Genomic DNA, 16,080 nt, shown 5'->3' with positions numbered 1-16,080 from the left:
TTGCCCCCGAGATAGTAACTGACCACCGGTCGATCCCTGCTGCATGGCCGAAGGGGGGAAAGAGTGCAACAAGATGGAGGGGAGAGATAAGACAACGGGGCCTTTATAGGCTTCTATTCAGTCAGGGCAACTTGGGCTGATCGGAAAAACAACAACTGGATATTTATTTAACTTATTAAAGCTGTGGATTTATTCTTCAAATCGCACATGAGCTCCGTGATTTAAGACAGAGAGTTTGAATTTGTCATCGTGAAGAGGTTAATTTAATCTCTGCAATCAGACGTTTGTTCTAATTCAGAGCTGATTTTTTTTATTTGATTTTTTTTATTAATTCAACATCATGGAATTGGTTTGCAAAAAGCAGATGTGACAGATTGATGGACTTAAAAAATAAATGAATGGGGCCTGTATACAAATATCTGGTAACGAAGACACTTCATGTATTCATCTTTTTTATTGTTTTTTTAAATCAGTTAATAATCCCTTTACGAATCGCTGTCCTACCAATAAATAATATAACAATAATTTACTTTTTTTTGTTCGAGAAGCTCAAACAGCCGGTCTCCTGCCCTTAACATAAAAGTATTTTTTTTTACAACACGAATAGTTTGCAGATTATCATGCTCCGACCTTAAGACAATGAGTCAACTGGACTCGACAACGCAATGAACGTATCAAAAAAAAGAAAAAAAAGAAAAGGTTTTGCTCAGGTTGAAGAAACGAGCCACTATATGATCACAATGAAATTGTGGAGAAAGTTCATGATCCCGAGTGGAAATGTTCCCGCATGTCTGTTTCTGGTTGGAGCGTTTTGTTTGTTGTAGTATATCCATCGGGAGGTCTTCAGTCTGTACATCGTCTCCGTAACAAGTCATGCAACAATTTGTTCTGCTTAGTTTTTGTCAATGAAGTCTCCAAAACGGAAAGGGAGAAAAAAACAACAACAACCTCGGAGTCAATCGGTGCTTTCGTTGTTCCTCCTCTTCCATGTCAAGTAATTTTTAAAAATCCAAAAAAAAAACCTCTCTCCTCTCTGAAGTCTGGGCGATGTGATGAGCTGGTCACATGCAGGGGTGGGGGGGGGGGGGCCAGGGGTCATGCTGCAATTGACCTTGCAGGGGCACCGACAGGTCTGATGGGCCCCGTCTCACGTCTCCACCGGACTGGGTACCATACTGTTGGGGGTGTCCGGTAACTGAGAGGACAATGAAGTCACGTCGCTGCCCGAGGAGTTCCCGAGAGAGCCCGATTCAGAGAAGGACACCTGAGGAGGGGGAGAGGAGGGGGACAGTGTCGGAATATGCAGCACATCTTGGACTTTTATTTTGAAAGGATTTGTGTAATGCATCATAGCTCAGGTCTTTCCATGCCGAGACTGACACAATGTGTGTGTGAGTATGTGTTTGTGTGTGTGCAGATCATCAGTAGGTGATCTACAGATGGATGGACGGACAGAAAGATAGACAGATAGTGAGTGCACATATTAAACTCAGTCTGTCCTGAGCACACACCAGTTGTTGGAAGGCCGGCTGGTCCAGGTCGCTCTGCAGGGCGAACTCGCTCAGGGCCTTCCACGGAGGCTGGTAGGTCTGAACCTCCACTGGGTTCCCCTGCACGGTGCTCTCATGTCGGATAGGACTCCCGGCCACAAGAGGCGTCCCCGTGAGGCCCTGCAGGTTCTGATGAAATACAAATATATATATATATTTTTTTAAAACAGTATGAACATTATCGTCTGTATCTTGCAAGAAAGCATCTCTCACCAATGCCTCACTGATGAAAGAACCAGGCCCTTACAACACCCACGCCGTTTTCATTTTCATATTCCATTTGTGATGAATAGCACATTTGGAATCATTCAGACAGAGGCGTTTTTTAATTAAACAAGTTTCCCTTTTTGTGCCGGAGCAAAGATTGACATGCGGCCGTGTCTGTTGTCACAATGGATGTTTCACTGAGGCACATCGAGCATGTGTTCGCAGAGGATGTTTTTACCTCTCGTGCAGGTCAAGCAACTGAAGCCAAAGCAGTTGATTCATTATTCATTGACTTAAAGTTTGAATACAGAATAGCACGGCAGCCAACTGGAAAAGGTTGCATGGTTGCACGCAAGTACAGTGGTAATAATTGTGTAAAAAGAGGGGGGGAAATCACTGGATTACACACTGCCAGTGGTTTGCACGAAAGAGAGACAGACTATAATCTGCAACTAGTGACAATCGCAGGGCAGTTTACCAGCCATGTCAACACATTTTCAATAAAAACATGTTAAAGCTGCAGGTTGTGTTAGTGTGATTTGCACCTTTTGGTCAGTTTTCAATAAGCTCTGTAGATCATTTGAATTAATGACATGTAACTTCACCAAGACACAAAACTGGACCAATCATAAAATTCAAAATGAAGCAGCTGTAACAACCAAGTGATGAATGTAAATCGTTGGTAGTAAATCAAGTGGTCCGACTTACGAAGATGCTTACAGTCTTATCACTGTGGTGCTGCTGCTGGAGCTGCTTCATGAGGATGGACTTCTTCTTGTCTTTGCAGCGCTTGTTCTGGAACCAGACGCGGATCACGCGGGGGCTGAGGCCGGTCATCTCCACCAGCTGCTCCTTCATGAGCGCGTCGGGCCGCGGGTTGGCGTTGTAGCAGGTCCGCAGCGTGTGCAGCTGCTTCTCGTTGAGCACCGTGCGCACCCGCGTCGTCTTCTCCGACTGCTTGTGGACGTGGTTCCGATGCGGGGCCTGCCGCACCGTGACCGGGTCTGCGGGGGGACGGGGGGCGGGGGGCGGACAGAGTGTCACAGAGGGAACCCTCACAGGAGACACGAGTCATGTCGCAGGCGACTCATCTTCATCGGCGCTCTTTTGCCAAATGTGTCCTCTTTGCTTGTTTTTGTCTTAATAATATTCATAAGTCTGGCGGGAGGTTTTGATGAGATCAAAGTACGTTATACCTTAAATCGCAGGACAAATAACAAATAATATCTTACAACAGGAAAATGGACCTTTTTGTTTTTTTGGATTGTTTGTTTTTTGGGAGGGGAGGGGGGCTGTTATCGTTAGTTGACACTCTTTTTTCTTTTTTTGTTTCTTTTTTCATTTATTTTTTACCAAATCTTTAACCTCGATAAAACTTGGGGGGAAAAAACCCCTGTTGAAGTATGAAACATCATATTGGCGTCACCGCGTCAGTGGCCGTTGTCATTGCACCGAGCTGTGTAAGTGAGTAGGTTTTTAAAACGAGGCGTTCAGCAGGAAGTTGTTGAATATTATTCATACACTGGCTTTGTTCTCGTCCTGTTGGCACGCGCCCACTGGAGGATGGTTACACACACACACACACACACACACACACACACACACTGCCACGACTATACCAGATTATTCAGATAATGGCAACAGAGCTGTTTAGCGCTAATGAGATCAATTATGAAATTAGTCTAAAGAAGCACACACACACACACACACACACACACACACACATTCAAACACACTCACACATACAAACACACTAAAACGTTAAAGAAGGATAAAGAAAAGAATTACAATTCCTGAATATTCTTATATTGATTGTTCATTTATTTTTTTCCTAAATTAATAAAGTCAGATTTATTTCTGTGACAAGGTTTGGATTTAATGCATTTGATTTGTTGGAAACAACATTAAAAAAAATCATATCATAAGCCTACATTTAACTTTAGGATTAGACCTCTAGCAGTAGGGATCTGCCATTCATAATATTAATGATGATGACAATAATAATTATAATTATAATAATAATATATAAAATAATAATAAAAATAACAATAATAATACTAATAATAATAATACATAAAATAATAAATAATACTATTATGAATAATGATAATAATAATCATCTGACCTGCCAGGTGTAGTGGTCTGTTGGAGTGGACGTGCCCGGGGCTGATGGGACTTCCTGCGGAGCTCCTCTCCAGCAGCAGGCTGTGGTCCGCCCGGCAGAGCAGCTCTTCTTCCCGCAAAGAGAACTCGTCTCCCGGCAGCAGCTGCCTGCTGCACACCGAGCACCGAAAACACTCGATGTGGTACACGTTATCCCGGGCCCGCATCACCAAATCGCTGCTGCTGAATCCCAGGTTGCATTTTGCGCATTTTATTCCAAATAGCCTGGAAAATTGTTGAGAGAATTAAAAAATCTGAGGGGGGGAAGATTTAGGAAATAAAAAACCTAAAAGAACTTTGGGCTCGGGAGTCGTGAGGTGTGGGCTATCTAAATGTTCTCAAGCATGTGTTTAATGTTTTATTTGAATTGATAACAAAATACTGTGGTGTTTTTATTATTATTGTTATTATTATTATTGCAAACGTGTATAATAAGTGTGCAGTTAACTTGTGTTACATGCACAATAATTGTTATGTCCAAATCTCTTTTGAAATGAGGTCTGGCCCAAGTTTACATTTAAAACGATTTAACGTGATCCAGCCTATAAGATCATTTTCTTTTTTCTTTTCTAAAAACTCCTACCTTACATAATCTCTTTTGCAATAGGTTTTTCCGTCCCGGACGAAACAAGTGCAGGTCTCATCCAGGTACTGGCTGCACTCCGCGCACTTCAGGCAGGCTGCGTGCCACTCCAGGTCGGGAGAGACTCTCAGTATGTACTGGTCATGGATCTGACTTCCACATCCTACACACATCGCGAATCCTGGCTTCTCTGCAAAAAAAAAGCACTGCACCGTGAGCACGCACTGAACACAGCCGAATGAATTAAATCACAAACAAATGCAGCATTTGATGTTTTTTAAATACTTGAATATCTTCCTCTTTTTTTTACATTTCAAAATGTCAAAGTCCAGATTGCGTGTCTCCGTTTTGCAGTGAACTCCTCTTTTTCCTGCAGACTGGACAACTCTTGGTGTTATGTAACAGATGGCGACTATTTATGTTCGTAAAAAAAAATAGAAGAAACAGAAGAAGAAGAAGAACAGCCTGAACAATAACAATAACACCACTGCGCGGCAGTGAAAACTGAATTATCAAGAGAAGGACTTTAGTCATCGATCCTCTGCTTGATAGTCCATAAAAAGCCACTGCGACGAAAAACACTTTCTGCCTCTTTATGTCCGGCGAGTGGCCGTAAGCTTCTATACTCACTTTTGGAATGATCCCCCATATCACCCAAGAAAGAAGAGCTGAAAATAATATCCACCATACAGGAAGGATGAAGGGGATCGTGGTAGGTGCAGAAAAGATGTGAGCGGTTCACCGGCCCCCTCGCTCGCCTCCCTGACAACTTGTGTCTCTCCGGACTGGAGGGGGGCGAGGAGGCTGCACGGTCCCACGCGCCGCGCTCCCCTGACGTCATGACGTCCGGGCCGGGCCCTCCAATCGCCCCGCTGCATCTGACTCGGGCTGCAAATAGATAAATAAATAAATCTGCGTGTGTGTGTGTGTGTGTGTGTGTGTGTGTGTGCGTGTGTGTGTGTGTGTGTGTGTGTGTGTGTGTGTGTGTGTGTGTGTGTGTGTGTGCGTGTGGATGACAAAAGCCCGATCCGGGGTTATATATTTAGTTTCTTTCAAACATTCAAAGCAAGAAAAAAAAAAGTGCATTGGAACAGTTTCGATCCCGTTTTGCGGATGCACATAATTTTCATAACGACGATGAAGAACAGTATCGTTGCAATGTATTTAAAAATGTGGGAACGCTTCTGCGTAAAAAAACAAAAAACAAACATTTATCCAGCCAAGACATCCGAGATTTGTTTTAGTTTAACTAGTCGACACGTTTCATTTCTTAGTCATTCAGTGAGACAATGACTTATTATTGATATATATATATAATTAGAATACATTTTGATCCATATTGCAAATTATTATTTTCATCTTGTCTTGTGTAGATTCATACAGATAAAGGAGGACTTGCTTGCTTCCCCATTTATATATATATATATATATATATGTCTTTATATTTAAACCTCAGCTTTTCGCTTTCTCTTGGTAAAACATCAAAATCATTTCCCATGTCGTTCTGGGAAAATTTGAATTCTTGGAAACCAAATAATCAGAATTAGACTGTTGTCTTGGAGCGTCGATATTTATTTTAGTAAAATGAAGAATTGCTGCAGTCATTTGGGTTTTTTTGGACATAAATTGAGCAGATGAGAGAATGAGCTGTCTGCTCCACCCATCTACTCGAGAACAAGGCCATCTACTGGAGGGAAACCAGAACTGCATCTGTTAGAGAAGGAGCATATTAATTCAGTCTATAAACATAACTGTCTACTTATGTATTGGACATGAAAAATAAAGCCTTGCTCATAAGTAATTTATGTAAGTGAAATTTGAATTACATGACTGCTGCCTGCAAAGTGGGAGGAGAAGTTTTCTGTTGCTGGTATCAGCTGTGTATCATTTTTATCGGTGAATTCTAAAGAGTCACTTGCTCCACATCCCGAGTCTCCCGCCCGTCACAATTTAGGCTCCTGGTATTGTGTATTGTTTCTGGTGACATCAGAAAAGGCTGTCGGGGACACTGTTTTATGTGAAGTGTAATCCATCATTGCAAAGGCAAAGACACAGAGCAAATAATGAAAGAGTTGAGAGGCACAGAGTGATGATTGAGCTCCTATAAGACCTCAGCTGACATGAAGGTATGAGTCCAGTTCACATGCATGAACCGGCATCACTTGACTGAAGCTCAGAGGGCTCGAGATGAATCTAGGGGCACATGATTCACCTGGAGGCCTTCAACCAGATCGTTTATGTTCTTCTATTCTTTTTTTTGTTGTAGTTTTGGTTTTTTTTTCATCCTGTCATACAAACTGTTTGTATCACTTTAGTGTATGACTGAACATCTCTCTGCCTCTCCGTTGTGCACAATTTCTGATCTGTTCTATTCTTCACTCAAAAGAAAAAATTGATATATAAGTAAATGTCATGAACTCACCCTCACTGTTCATGCCTGCAAAACTAAATATTGCAATTAATATTACAAAAAGACAAAGAAAATCAGTTCAACTCTATCTTGTTATTATCTATATAAAAAAATACAGCGCTTAATCTGGAAAATCTTACTAAATATAACAAAAGAAAGCTGTGAAAGTTGTCAGTTACTTTAAACTATCTGCTCAAAGATAAACTCATTATATCTTGCAGTGAAATGATTCTCTGTAATTTATACAATAAAGTGAAACTAAATCAGATATTGTATTATGTGTATACTGTTGTTTTTTTAAGTTCAACAATAACACCACAATTTTCCAAAGTGTGCATATATGTAATTTCTTCCTAATCTTCAATGAATATAAATTTCCTCATTTTCTAATCTGTGATTGCCAAGTAAAAAGTGTCTTCCGACAGAGCTAATGGTCTTTGAATTGAATTAGGACGCATCAACTAAAAGTGAACATATTTTAGTTGAGTTCACATTGATCTTTGTCGTAGGCTAGACCTTACTCTGAATGAAATGTGTAAGAGGTGACTCAACGTCTCCAGTTCGAGTCCGCTAAAAAGACATGATGTTTTTATAGTATCATATTTAAGCCACACATAATTCTCATTGTAAAAAATGAGCTGAATATAATAGAAATTTGATGCAGGTCGCTTAAAAGACTGAGATTTTCCCTCTGTTCTGCTTCCACCTGACCTTTTCACTCTGCCCTCAGAGAGCTCATTACAGCCATTACTTTAATCTTTACAGTCTCAGTCACTGTCACTAAACATCTGCGAGAGCTTAAGTCCAAAGCTGTTGTGGCTCCCTGTAAAGAATCTCCTCCGCCGAGTGTCTACTAAACTGAATGTGGCTCACATCAAACATCGCTGAGGTCAAATCCCTGGACACTTGGCGTCAGGACCACGGATGCTGCTGAGGCTGTGAGAAACGCACAGAGTGGGAAAATGTGTGGAAGGAGCATCGTCGCATGCTGTGTAGCATTTCTCTGCAACGTGCAGCCTGTGTGGTGAGATCAAATCTACTATAAAAGGTTAATTATTATAACTGAGTGCAGTGCTTAGGTAATTCTCCAGGTCAAAGGTAGGCATACAGTGATTTTATAATACTGTACATTCAATGTGCAATGAAATATCGCATGCGGCATCACTGTTTGTGACCCGTTAATGACTGCAGGATCCAACCCAGTCATCCCGGCTGTCACTCCAGCATGGAAGCCTCCCAGAAGAATCTCTAATCACAATTTGATGGGGCCCATTAACCTCATGAAATATATATGTGAGACTCAAATCGCCCACTTAAACTTTGGCAAGAGCCAAATGTTCTTGTTTGGAATTCAGGGGGGCTTTTGTTCTGGGCTGCGTTACTGAACTTTTCGCAGTGACTCGTTCCTCTCCTGAATGTTTTAGGGTTCCGTGGCACTTTGCCTCTATTGTCAGACGCATAAGTAATTTACAATGGCCAGCCCCCTCAAACTCCCCAGGCTGGAATCAGCTGAAGTTGTGCCAGTTGGTATATGTTTGTTGGAGCGTCTTCATTATAATTCCATTTTTTTCCCCTCATAGAAACACAATCCAACCCATGTCAACACAGTGAATACTTGTTGTGTCTGTTTTTTGAACTGGATGATGTCATTAAATTGAAGGGGATGATATGATGTGTGAGATCTCTCTTTTGTAGCTCTGCTAGTTACAAGCTTGCTCAATTCAGGATCTACTAGGATAGGACGGTTTGTAGACTCCCATACTGTAAGTCAACATCGATTCAAATTTAAGTATGGCATCAAATCATGACAGAAGTTATCTCAGGACACTTTTTTCATAGATCAGGTCTAAACTCTCTTTTAACAGGAAGAAATCCACAGAAATATGTGTATTAAGAGAAATAATAATAAAACAAATAATTATAACAATAGAGTTAATAAAAAGACAAATGATAATAAGGACGTTGGATGTAAGGAGGTTTCAAACACAGATGCATAATTGTACTGAGAAATGTGTTGAGTGCAAAAGTTTGATTTCTTCATTGACGGCCTGTCATTCAACCTGAATTAGCAACAGCACAAGTACATACAGTTTTAGTACACGTGGTCTCATATGGAATCAAAACTCCTACTCTTACTTTAGCTGATGTTTTTGTGTTCCATAATTCAGGACAAGGCCCGAAGAGCAGTGACTTCAAGCTGTTGTACGAGCCGGTGAGTTTCTGTCTGTTTCTTCTTACGCATAAGTGCCTTTGTTTGTGTGCCTTTGTTTGTTAGTGTGTGTGTGTGTGTGTGTGTGTGTGTGAGGTTAATATCAACCTTTTTGTTTCCTTTGTTGGCCATTTGTTTGTGATTGAATTCAGGATTAGAGATTTATTTTGATCATAAAATGAAATAATCCAATCTGTTTATTGACAATATAGACATATTATAAATAATGTGTACTTTATTACAAATGAATCAGACTGGTCATAAGACATGAATCAAGTAACATTCATACCAATATTTCACTGAGATAATATTACTATAGAAAATACGGGGGGGGGACTTCTTCTCCTAACTGCCACAACGCAAGACATTGTTTACTGTACTATACGATATTATGTACTATAACCAGTACATATTTATTTCAATCTTAATGGTTAAATAACTTCATTTGAACGTTTTTGCTCACTCAGAGACACGGCAACATTTGAACTTCCTGATATGTAGTTGATGGTTTAAAGCTCTAAATGATTTACCAGAACCAATAGAGAGTTTGGCTTTAAGTGCTTCGAGTCCACTCTTATGTCCAGAGTCAGCCAAAAGTGAAATTAATATCAGCACTCAGGTTATAAGATATTAAAAGTGTGTAAACAGATATCTCCTCAAATCATTTGGTAGTGACTTTGGGGCCAATGGTTCAGGTATTACTTTTACATGATCTGACTAAATTGCATTAAAACTAATTTTTTATATATATAACACATCACTGATGGTATGTCTGCATGCAGAGTTATTTATTTTGTGACAGGTGCTCAAAAAGGCCTCCACGAGAAAAAAGAAAAAAAGAAAAATCACATCCCCATGCCAGCGAGGACGCTCTGAGAGGGGAACCATGTTGCGGATTCATAATTCATAATTCTGCTGAGTTAATGCAGTATACACATGATAATTAGTATTAATTTTTGATTGGCGCCTCAGGGCAGTTCTGCATTGTTGGGCTGAGGAACCAGTGCCATTATTACCTTATTAGTGTAACTGTCAGTCGCCTGTTTTATTTTACAAATGCACACTTTGTATTTTATTATCAGCTGCTCTCGTCAGCACAAAGCGGCAAGCTTGTTGCAGATCAGTGGGTTTAACAAGAGACTGTGTCACTTAAATGAGGAAAGAAGCATCTCTGGACCAGTCAAAACAATACTATCACTAGTGTGTGTGTGTGTGTGTGTGTGTGTGTGTGTGTGTGTGTGTGTGTGTGTGTGTGTGTGTGTGTGTGTGTGTGTGTGTGTGTGTTTGTGTGTGTGTGTGTGTGTGTGTGTGTGTGTGTGTGTGTGTGTGTGTGTGTGTGTGTGTGTGTGTGTGTGTGTGTGTGTGTGTGTGTGTGTTTGTGGGTGTGTGTGACGCCTCTGCACACACTCACACAGCTGGTCTGTACATTTCTTTTGCTTAAACGAAAACGAAAACGGAGAGAGAAAAATTAAAAATCATAATACTGTACTCAGATCAAATTAAACATGAGAACAGGAACGCCTTACAACATGAACCAATCTGATAGGAGCGCGGCAGTTGGATATGATGCAGCATCCTCCTGTTGTTCTATCTACCAACTTATGAAAGGATTCATTACTTTTTATCTTAACATATGGATTTTAAATGCATTAATTACTGCTAATTGTTTTTATTTCCCACGAGAAAGGGGCTAAAACCATCTTTAGTCAACTTGGAATTTAAAAGACAAATATTCGTGTTTTATCATTTGAGTCATTTTTCAGGTAAAAATTCCAGAGGTTCTCTTGTTTCAGCTTCTGAAATGTGAGGATTTGGTGCTTTTCTTCATTCTCTGTAAATTAGATATCATTGATATTTTGACTGTTGGTGGTCGATAACCAGGAGTCTTGTTGAGCTGCTTTGAGCTCAGTGACGGGGATTTATTTTACAGTTTTCACAAGTTTCAGACAATGAACTGATTCATTGGGGAAATAAATCTGCATATTAATTGATTATTTCTTGCAGCTTCAGCCTGAAGACTTGACTGTATTCTCGTGCTGTACAACCCAAACGTGATTTGGGTATAATTTAACATTAAGCTTTATTCTTCTTCCGTGTGCTCTTTGGTGTTTTGCTTTCTGACCAACTGATTAACTCGGTTGTGTCACAATCTGCCTGTTTTGTAAAGCACTCGTGTTCTCACACCTGAGGGAAGCATTTCTGTGTGAAGGCAGAGGTTTCAGCATCACTTTAGGGTATTTTATTAACAGGACAGCAGGTGCACGACTCCCTGACCCACTCCCTCCACCAGCTGTGTGTGTGTGTGTGTGTGTGTGTGTGTGTGAAAGAGAGAGAGAGAGAGAGAGAGAGAGCTTGTGGAGCCCAAATGGCAGGCAGCCAGAGCTCGGGGAAGCTGACTGAGCTTGGCAAATTGACTGGTGGCTCTGGTGAACCAAAAGCTGCCTCCCTCTTTAGAGGAAACTTTGAAAAGCTGTTTGTGCTGCATGCAGCTGGACTCTGAAGGGAAAGGGGGCGTGCTTTTTCTATTTTTCTACTTTTTTCCCCCTGTCTCTTGAGTGAAAAAGGCCCTCTAGATTGACAGCGTCTTTCATACTGTATTATCCAGCCTGGCTTTTAACTCCAGGAGAACTGTGTTCACAAATTGATGCTCTGCTCCTTTGGGGCTGTAGCTGAAACATTAAATTGTACTAAAATATTCATATGTGAGTGCATTTAGCTGAGAGCAATTGATGTGCGACTCCCCAGAGGCCAGATGGAAATGTTGCGAGGCCCCAGCATGCGCTTGCAGACACCCCAAGCTCCGGCCGGGATAGTGATTGTGATTTAGCCGAGGCGACCGACTCGGAGTAGGTTGAAGTTTACCGGATTCAGGACGGCTGATGTCAGTGCCTGCCCTGGTGGCCAGAGACAGGACAGGGTATCTGGTGTGTTCTGCTCCAAACCACTCGGCAACTGAGAAAACAGATTTTGGGACGAATAAAAAGTACAGGGACAAAAGAAAGCAGTCAACCAGCCACTCAGCTTCAAGAAAATCACTCACTGGTTCCAAAATCAGTGTTAAAAAAGGTTCCACTTTTGTACTGAAACATTTCAGGGTATTAATGCTTGAATTAGATTTTCATTTTTTTATGGACAGACACTCAAATATTATTGACTGAATTCAGTTCTTATACAATTCATGCAAATTCTTCACGAATTATATTTCTACATGTTAGTTTTCTCAAATGCAGGACTAACAGCATCTGACTGACAGTAAGTTAAATAAAACAGAGCTGATATTAACTTGTATTGTTATTCTACCTGGAGTATATATATATATATATGTGTATAATTTTAGGTTGCCTCATAAATATTCTTATATGTAATCCATTAACACAAAATAAGCTTTTCACAGGACTAAACTCTTAATTTATTTCAAAAAACGTTGTGTTTTGGACAATAAACGACCCTTAGTCAGAGATGTTTTCATTCACATTTGGATTAAAGATTAGTGTAAATCATTCATGTTCTCTGACAGTATGCACTTACGTCTTAAAACTATGTATGCAAGTTACTGTGAATGTTTGGTCGAGATGTTAATGCATTCATTCCAGAAACAAGGCATTGAGTATAAATACATACATGGTTTTGGTTGGATTTAATTAAATAAAAAATATCTGTGGAGGACATTTCCCTGAAGAGTTGTGCTTTTTTTTCATAAATGTTTTCTAATTTAGCCTTTAGGTAGCAAGTCATGCATAACTACATCCGTACACGCCGGATTGCTGAATTAATTTTGGTGTTCCGTTCCGCAGATTATTTTATTCAGTTGTTGCAGAGTGATGTAGTGTCCCGTCTCCCTGAGGAGCAAGTCAGTTGAGTCCTCATGTTTATCACATGACTAACTAACTTACCACTTCATCTGATTTCTTATAACATATGCATATAACATTCTTTTTTCCCCTTTCATTTAGGTACCAGAAGACACAACCGTTGTATGTAAATTAAAAAAAATAAAAAATCTTCTGTAGCCATGACAACAGTCTCCTGAGTGGATTTCTTCCACCAAGCTAATCGCCGGATCCTGTGCACTTAAGAAGTATGTTTCAGAGAGAGAACCTGAGAAGCTTTTTAAAGAATGATGTATAATTTATCTGTATTTTTCCTCCTGCTTCAGAGCCTCTTGAAAGAGTGTCCTGTGTGAGACGTGTTCTGAATCTGTCAGACCGCGGCAGTAATGCAGTCGAACTCCCCACATCTCTTTCTTCTCAATGAGACTGACCCTCTTTTCAACATTATGCCCAGCTGTTCGGTGCCATAGGGGCTGTGCACTGAATCTCTTCCAAGCACTTGAGGACAACAAAAAAATCAGGTTCATAAACAAGACCACCTTGGTGTTGTTAACATGAATCAGTGAATGCCTCCTCTGCAGGAAAAGGAAAAAAAACAAACGGCAACTAAATAAAATGCACATAGAACTTGACAGCTCACATGAGTTTGACAAAATCTGGTTGGATTAAAACCCTGCATGAAGAACTTTTTGGCCACTTCTTCAGAAACAACCATGACATATGGCATTATTACCCTTTAAATTAATATGGTGAACTTGTTCGCTAACAGTTTTTACTTACACATCAAGAGTGATTTCTTGTGAGTGCAATATTCACTCTCCTTGTTCATGGTGTGCACCATCTCCAGATGGTAATATCTGGCTCTTCAGCTGCAGAAAACCAAACCAATAAACTAAAAGACACGTTAAAGCTTGTAGGGGTTGAGAGGAACTGCAAACATTACCTTTGTTGTTTATTTCCATAGCTCTTGGCAAATAAAGGAATACAATTTGACACTTCATTTGCAACATTTCTGAGTTGTTGGTAATGAAGTGCCATTGTTTGTGTAGCAATTGCAAAGCAGCCTTTTTGAGAAAACAACAAGCATTTTCATTCATATTCGCTAAGTCTACAAAGGCAGTGGTGAGCATAATGTTTAAATGCTTACAGGTGTATTGGCTATAAAGTACTGCTTGTACAGTAATTAAAAAGATCTAATATATTTAAGTGATTATGGCATTTAACATGTAGTTGATACTGTATTTTTGATCTGCGCAGTCCACAAAAAGGATTCAATTTGATGTGAAATGATTTCTCATCTCTTTTTGTAAACTACACAGTGATTTACTGTTTATGTAAAGAAAGAAGGAAGCATTTATCCTATTGTGCCTATGAGTCGCTACATGTGAGTCTTATCTCAGAGGTCATCGCTTTCCCTTTGTTAATGAGAATAAAAACAATGATCATGTAATGTTAATGCAGTTAAAGTGACTCCCTCTGTGACATTATTAAAACATTTCAATAATTAAGTGTCTAATGGTCACTGTTAATTCACTCAGCTTCCTGTGAACGTGACAGGGACTACACCCCTGGTTTCAGTGGAGAGGTCCCACAAGCAATTTACCTCTTAGCATGTCTCCTAAAGGTCTGCTCAGTGTCCCCGCCTGTCAAAATTCAATGGTAAACTCAGACCATGATACGTATTGGCAAATTGGGTTAATATGAATCATTTAGGCATTAATTTCATTTATCCTTTGGTTGTTAAGGAAAGGCGTTTGGCATCACGCGTTTTGTCCTGAGTTGGTGCCGCAAAATTTGCTTCCTCTCATGCTTTGCACAAACAAATAATTAAGGACAGAGCTGGAAGTTAAGCCGTATGAGTTATCTCTTCTTTTATATGGCTGGGTGAGCTAAGGGTTCAGGTTGGAGGCACAGCACCTCCACTTGAGATATTAATACCTAGGCAGCCGTGACAGGCTGGCCGAGCCAGGGCCCTGGCGCACGTATTCAACAGGGTTCCTTTGTGCGTGTCGAGGGCCAAGCAGTTCATTATTTATTCACTAGCTTCATGGCATGAGATAGGATTGTTGTTTTTGTGAACTAGATTGATGTGATGGGTTGTGGTAATTGCAGGCTGCAGGTCCAGGTTATCAACTTACACGTGGCTCAATTCAAATGACCCACAGCACTGTCGGCTGCTGAAAACGATAAAAAACTGGTTGTGCTTTTTTTTCAATGACATAGGAATGTTGTCTTTACAAGCCTTTTGCTTTTACATTCAGCCAAATTGATGCAGCTGGTTTACCTGGCACTTATCAGCTTGAAAAGGCAAACATGTCTCTGCGTTGTTTGTGGTATCTTAAGTATTAGAATTTGTGCTATTCCAATTACTACTGAACGTATTTCACAAAACTTTGTGAAAGGATGAGACATGGGCCAAGAAAGAGCTCAAAATATTAGTAGGATTTTTTAATCACTTACTTTAACATTGTGAGATAGGGCTTTTTTCTTTCTTCCATTTTTTCACTGATTTCCCAAAAATCTGGCATATTAAGGGCACTGATGTCTATGGGTGTGTGCAATTTGGTGTGGCTTGATTGAATCTGAGGGGACTGTCGGGAGGTATGTGCTCTACTGGGTGCCATGTTTATTTGATTTTTAGGATGTTTCAGAGATGTGCACATATTGACAACAAATTAACAATTTACTGACAATTAACTCATAACCCTTTTATCTGCAGTAAATCTGTAAAATAAAATAGTAACCAGCATCTTTGCACAAGAGGTTTGGGGTGTTGGCATCAGCATTCACTTGTGATAAGGGAAGTTATGATGAGTACAAGACTAATGTCACATAAATACATGTGGTTTGGAGTAGTTCAGTAGTTGGTTGATGATGATATGTTTGTTTTTCTTGAAATATGATACGTATGCAACCGCAAAGATTAGACTTTAATTTGAGTGTGCTGAGGAAAGCATTGTCAAATTGTAAACATATGTTTTAACTTCTCTTTTCTCATGCAGACTCCTTCTGAGTGAGGCTCCGTTTCATTTTTTCAATATCCCCTCTACATGTCACCACTCATTACCTATAAATAGAGAGAAGAGATTGCCCCATGCTTTATCAGTGTAGATATACAACTGCTGTGC

General features: G+C 40.1%; 1 protein-coding gene and 1 long non-coding RNA gene across 4 annotated transcripts; one reads left to right on the top strand and one right to left on the bottom strand.

The window, feature by feature from the left end:
- Positions 1-439: 439 nt before the first annotated feature.
- Positions 440-5,277, bottom strand: isl2b (ISL LIM homeobox 2b). 3 transcript variants are annotated; one of them, XM_035629310.2, is made up of 6 exons: positions 5,134-5,277; positions 4,504-4,693; positions 3,883-4,145; positions 2,466-2,761; positions 1,512-1,679; positions 440-1,264 (listed from the first exon to the last, which is right to left on the bottom strand). In XM_035629310.2, the coding sequence occupies exons 1-6, from the start codon at positions 5,189-5,191 to the stop codon at positions 1,148-1,150; spliced, it is 1,092 nt and encodes a 363-aa protein (XP_035485203.1). In that variant the 5' UTR covers positions 5,192-5,277; the 3' UTR covers positions 440-1,147. The 3 variants fall into 3 exon arrangements, with proteins under 3 accessions (XP_035485203.1, XP_035485204.1, XP_035485202.1); XM_035629311.2 differs by having other exon boundaries at positions 2,478-2,761; XM_035629309.2 differs by lacking the exon at positions 5,134-5,277 and having other exon boundaries at positions 4,509-4,687.
- On the top strand, positions 4,040-5,905 carry LOC118302836. Its single transcript, XR_004790641.2, has 3 exons — positions 4,040-4,114; positions 4,528-4,716; positions 4,880-5,905. It is a non-coding gene; the product is annotated as an uncharacterized LOC118302836 (long non-coding RNA).
- Positions 5,906-16,080: the final 10,175 nt, after the last annotated feature.

Source organism: Scophthalmus maximus, chromosome 4, assembly GCF_022379125.1.
Source record: "Scophthalmus maximus strain ysfricsl-2021 chromosome 4, ASM2237912v1, whole genome shotgun sequence".
NCBI lineage: Eukaryota > Metazoa > Chordata > Actinopteri > Pleuronectiformes > Scophthalmidae > Scophthalmus > Scophthalmus maximus.
The sequence above is the reverse complement of the archived record's forward strand: the minus strand, read 5'-3'. Positions and strand labels throughout refer to the sequence as shown.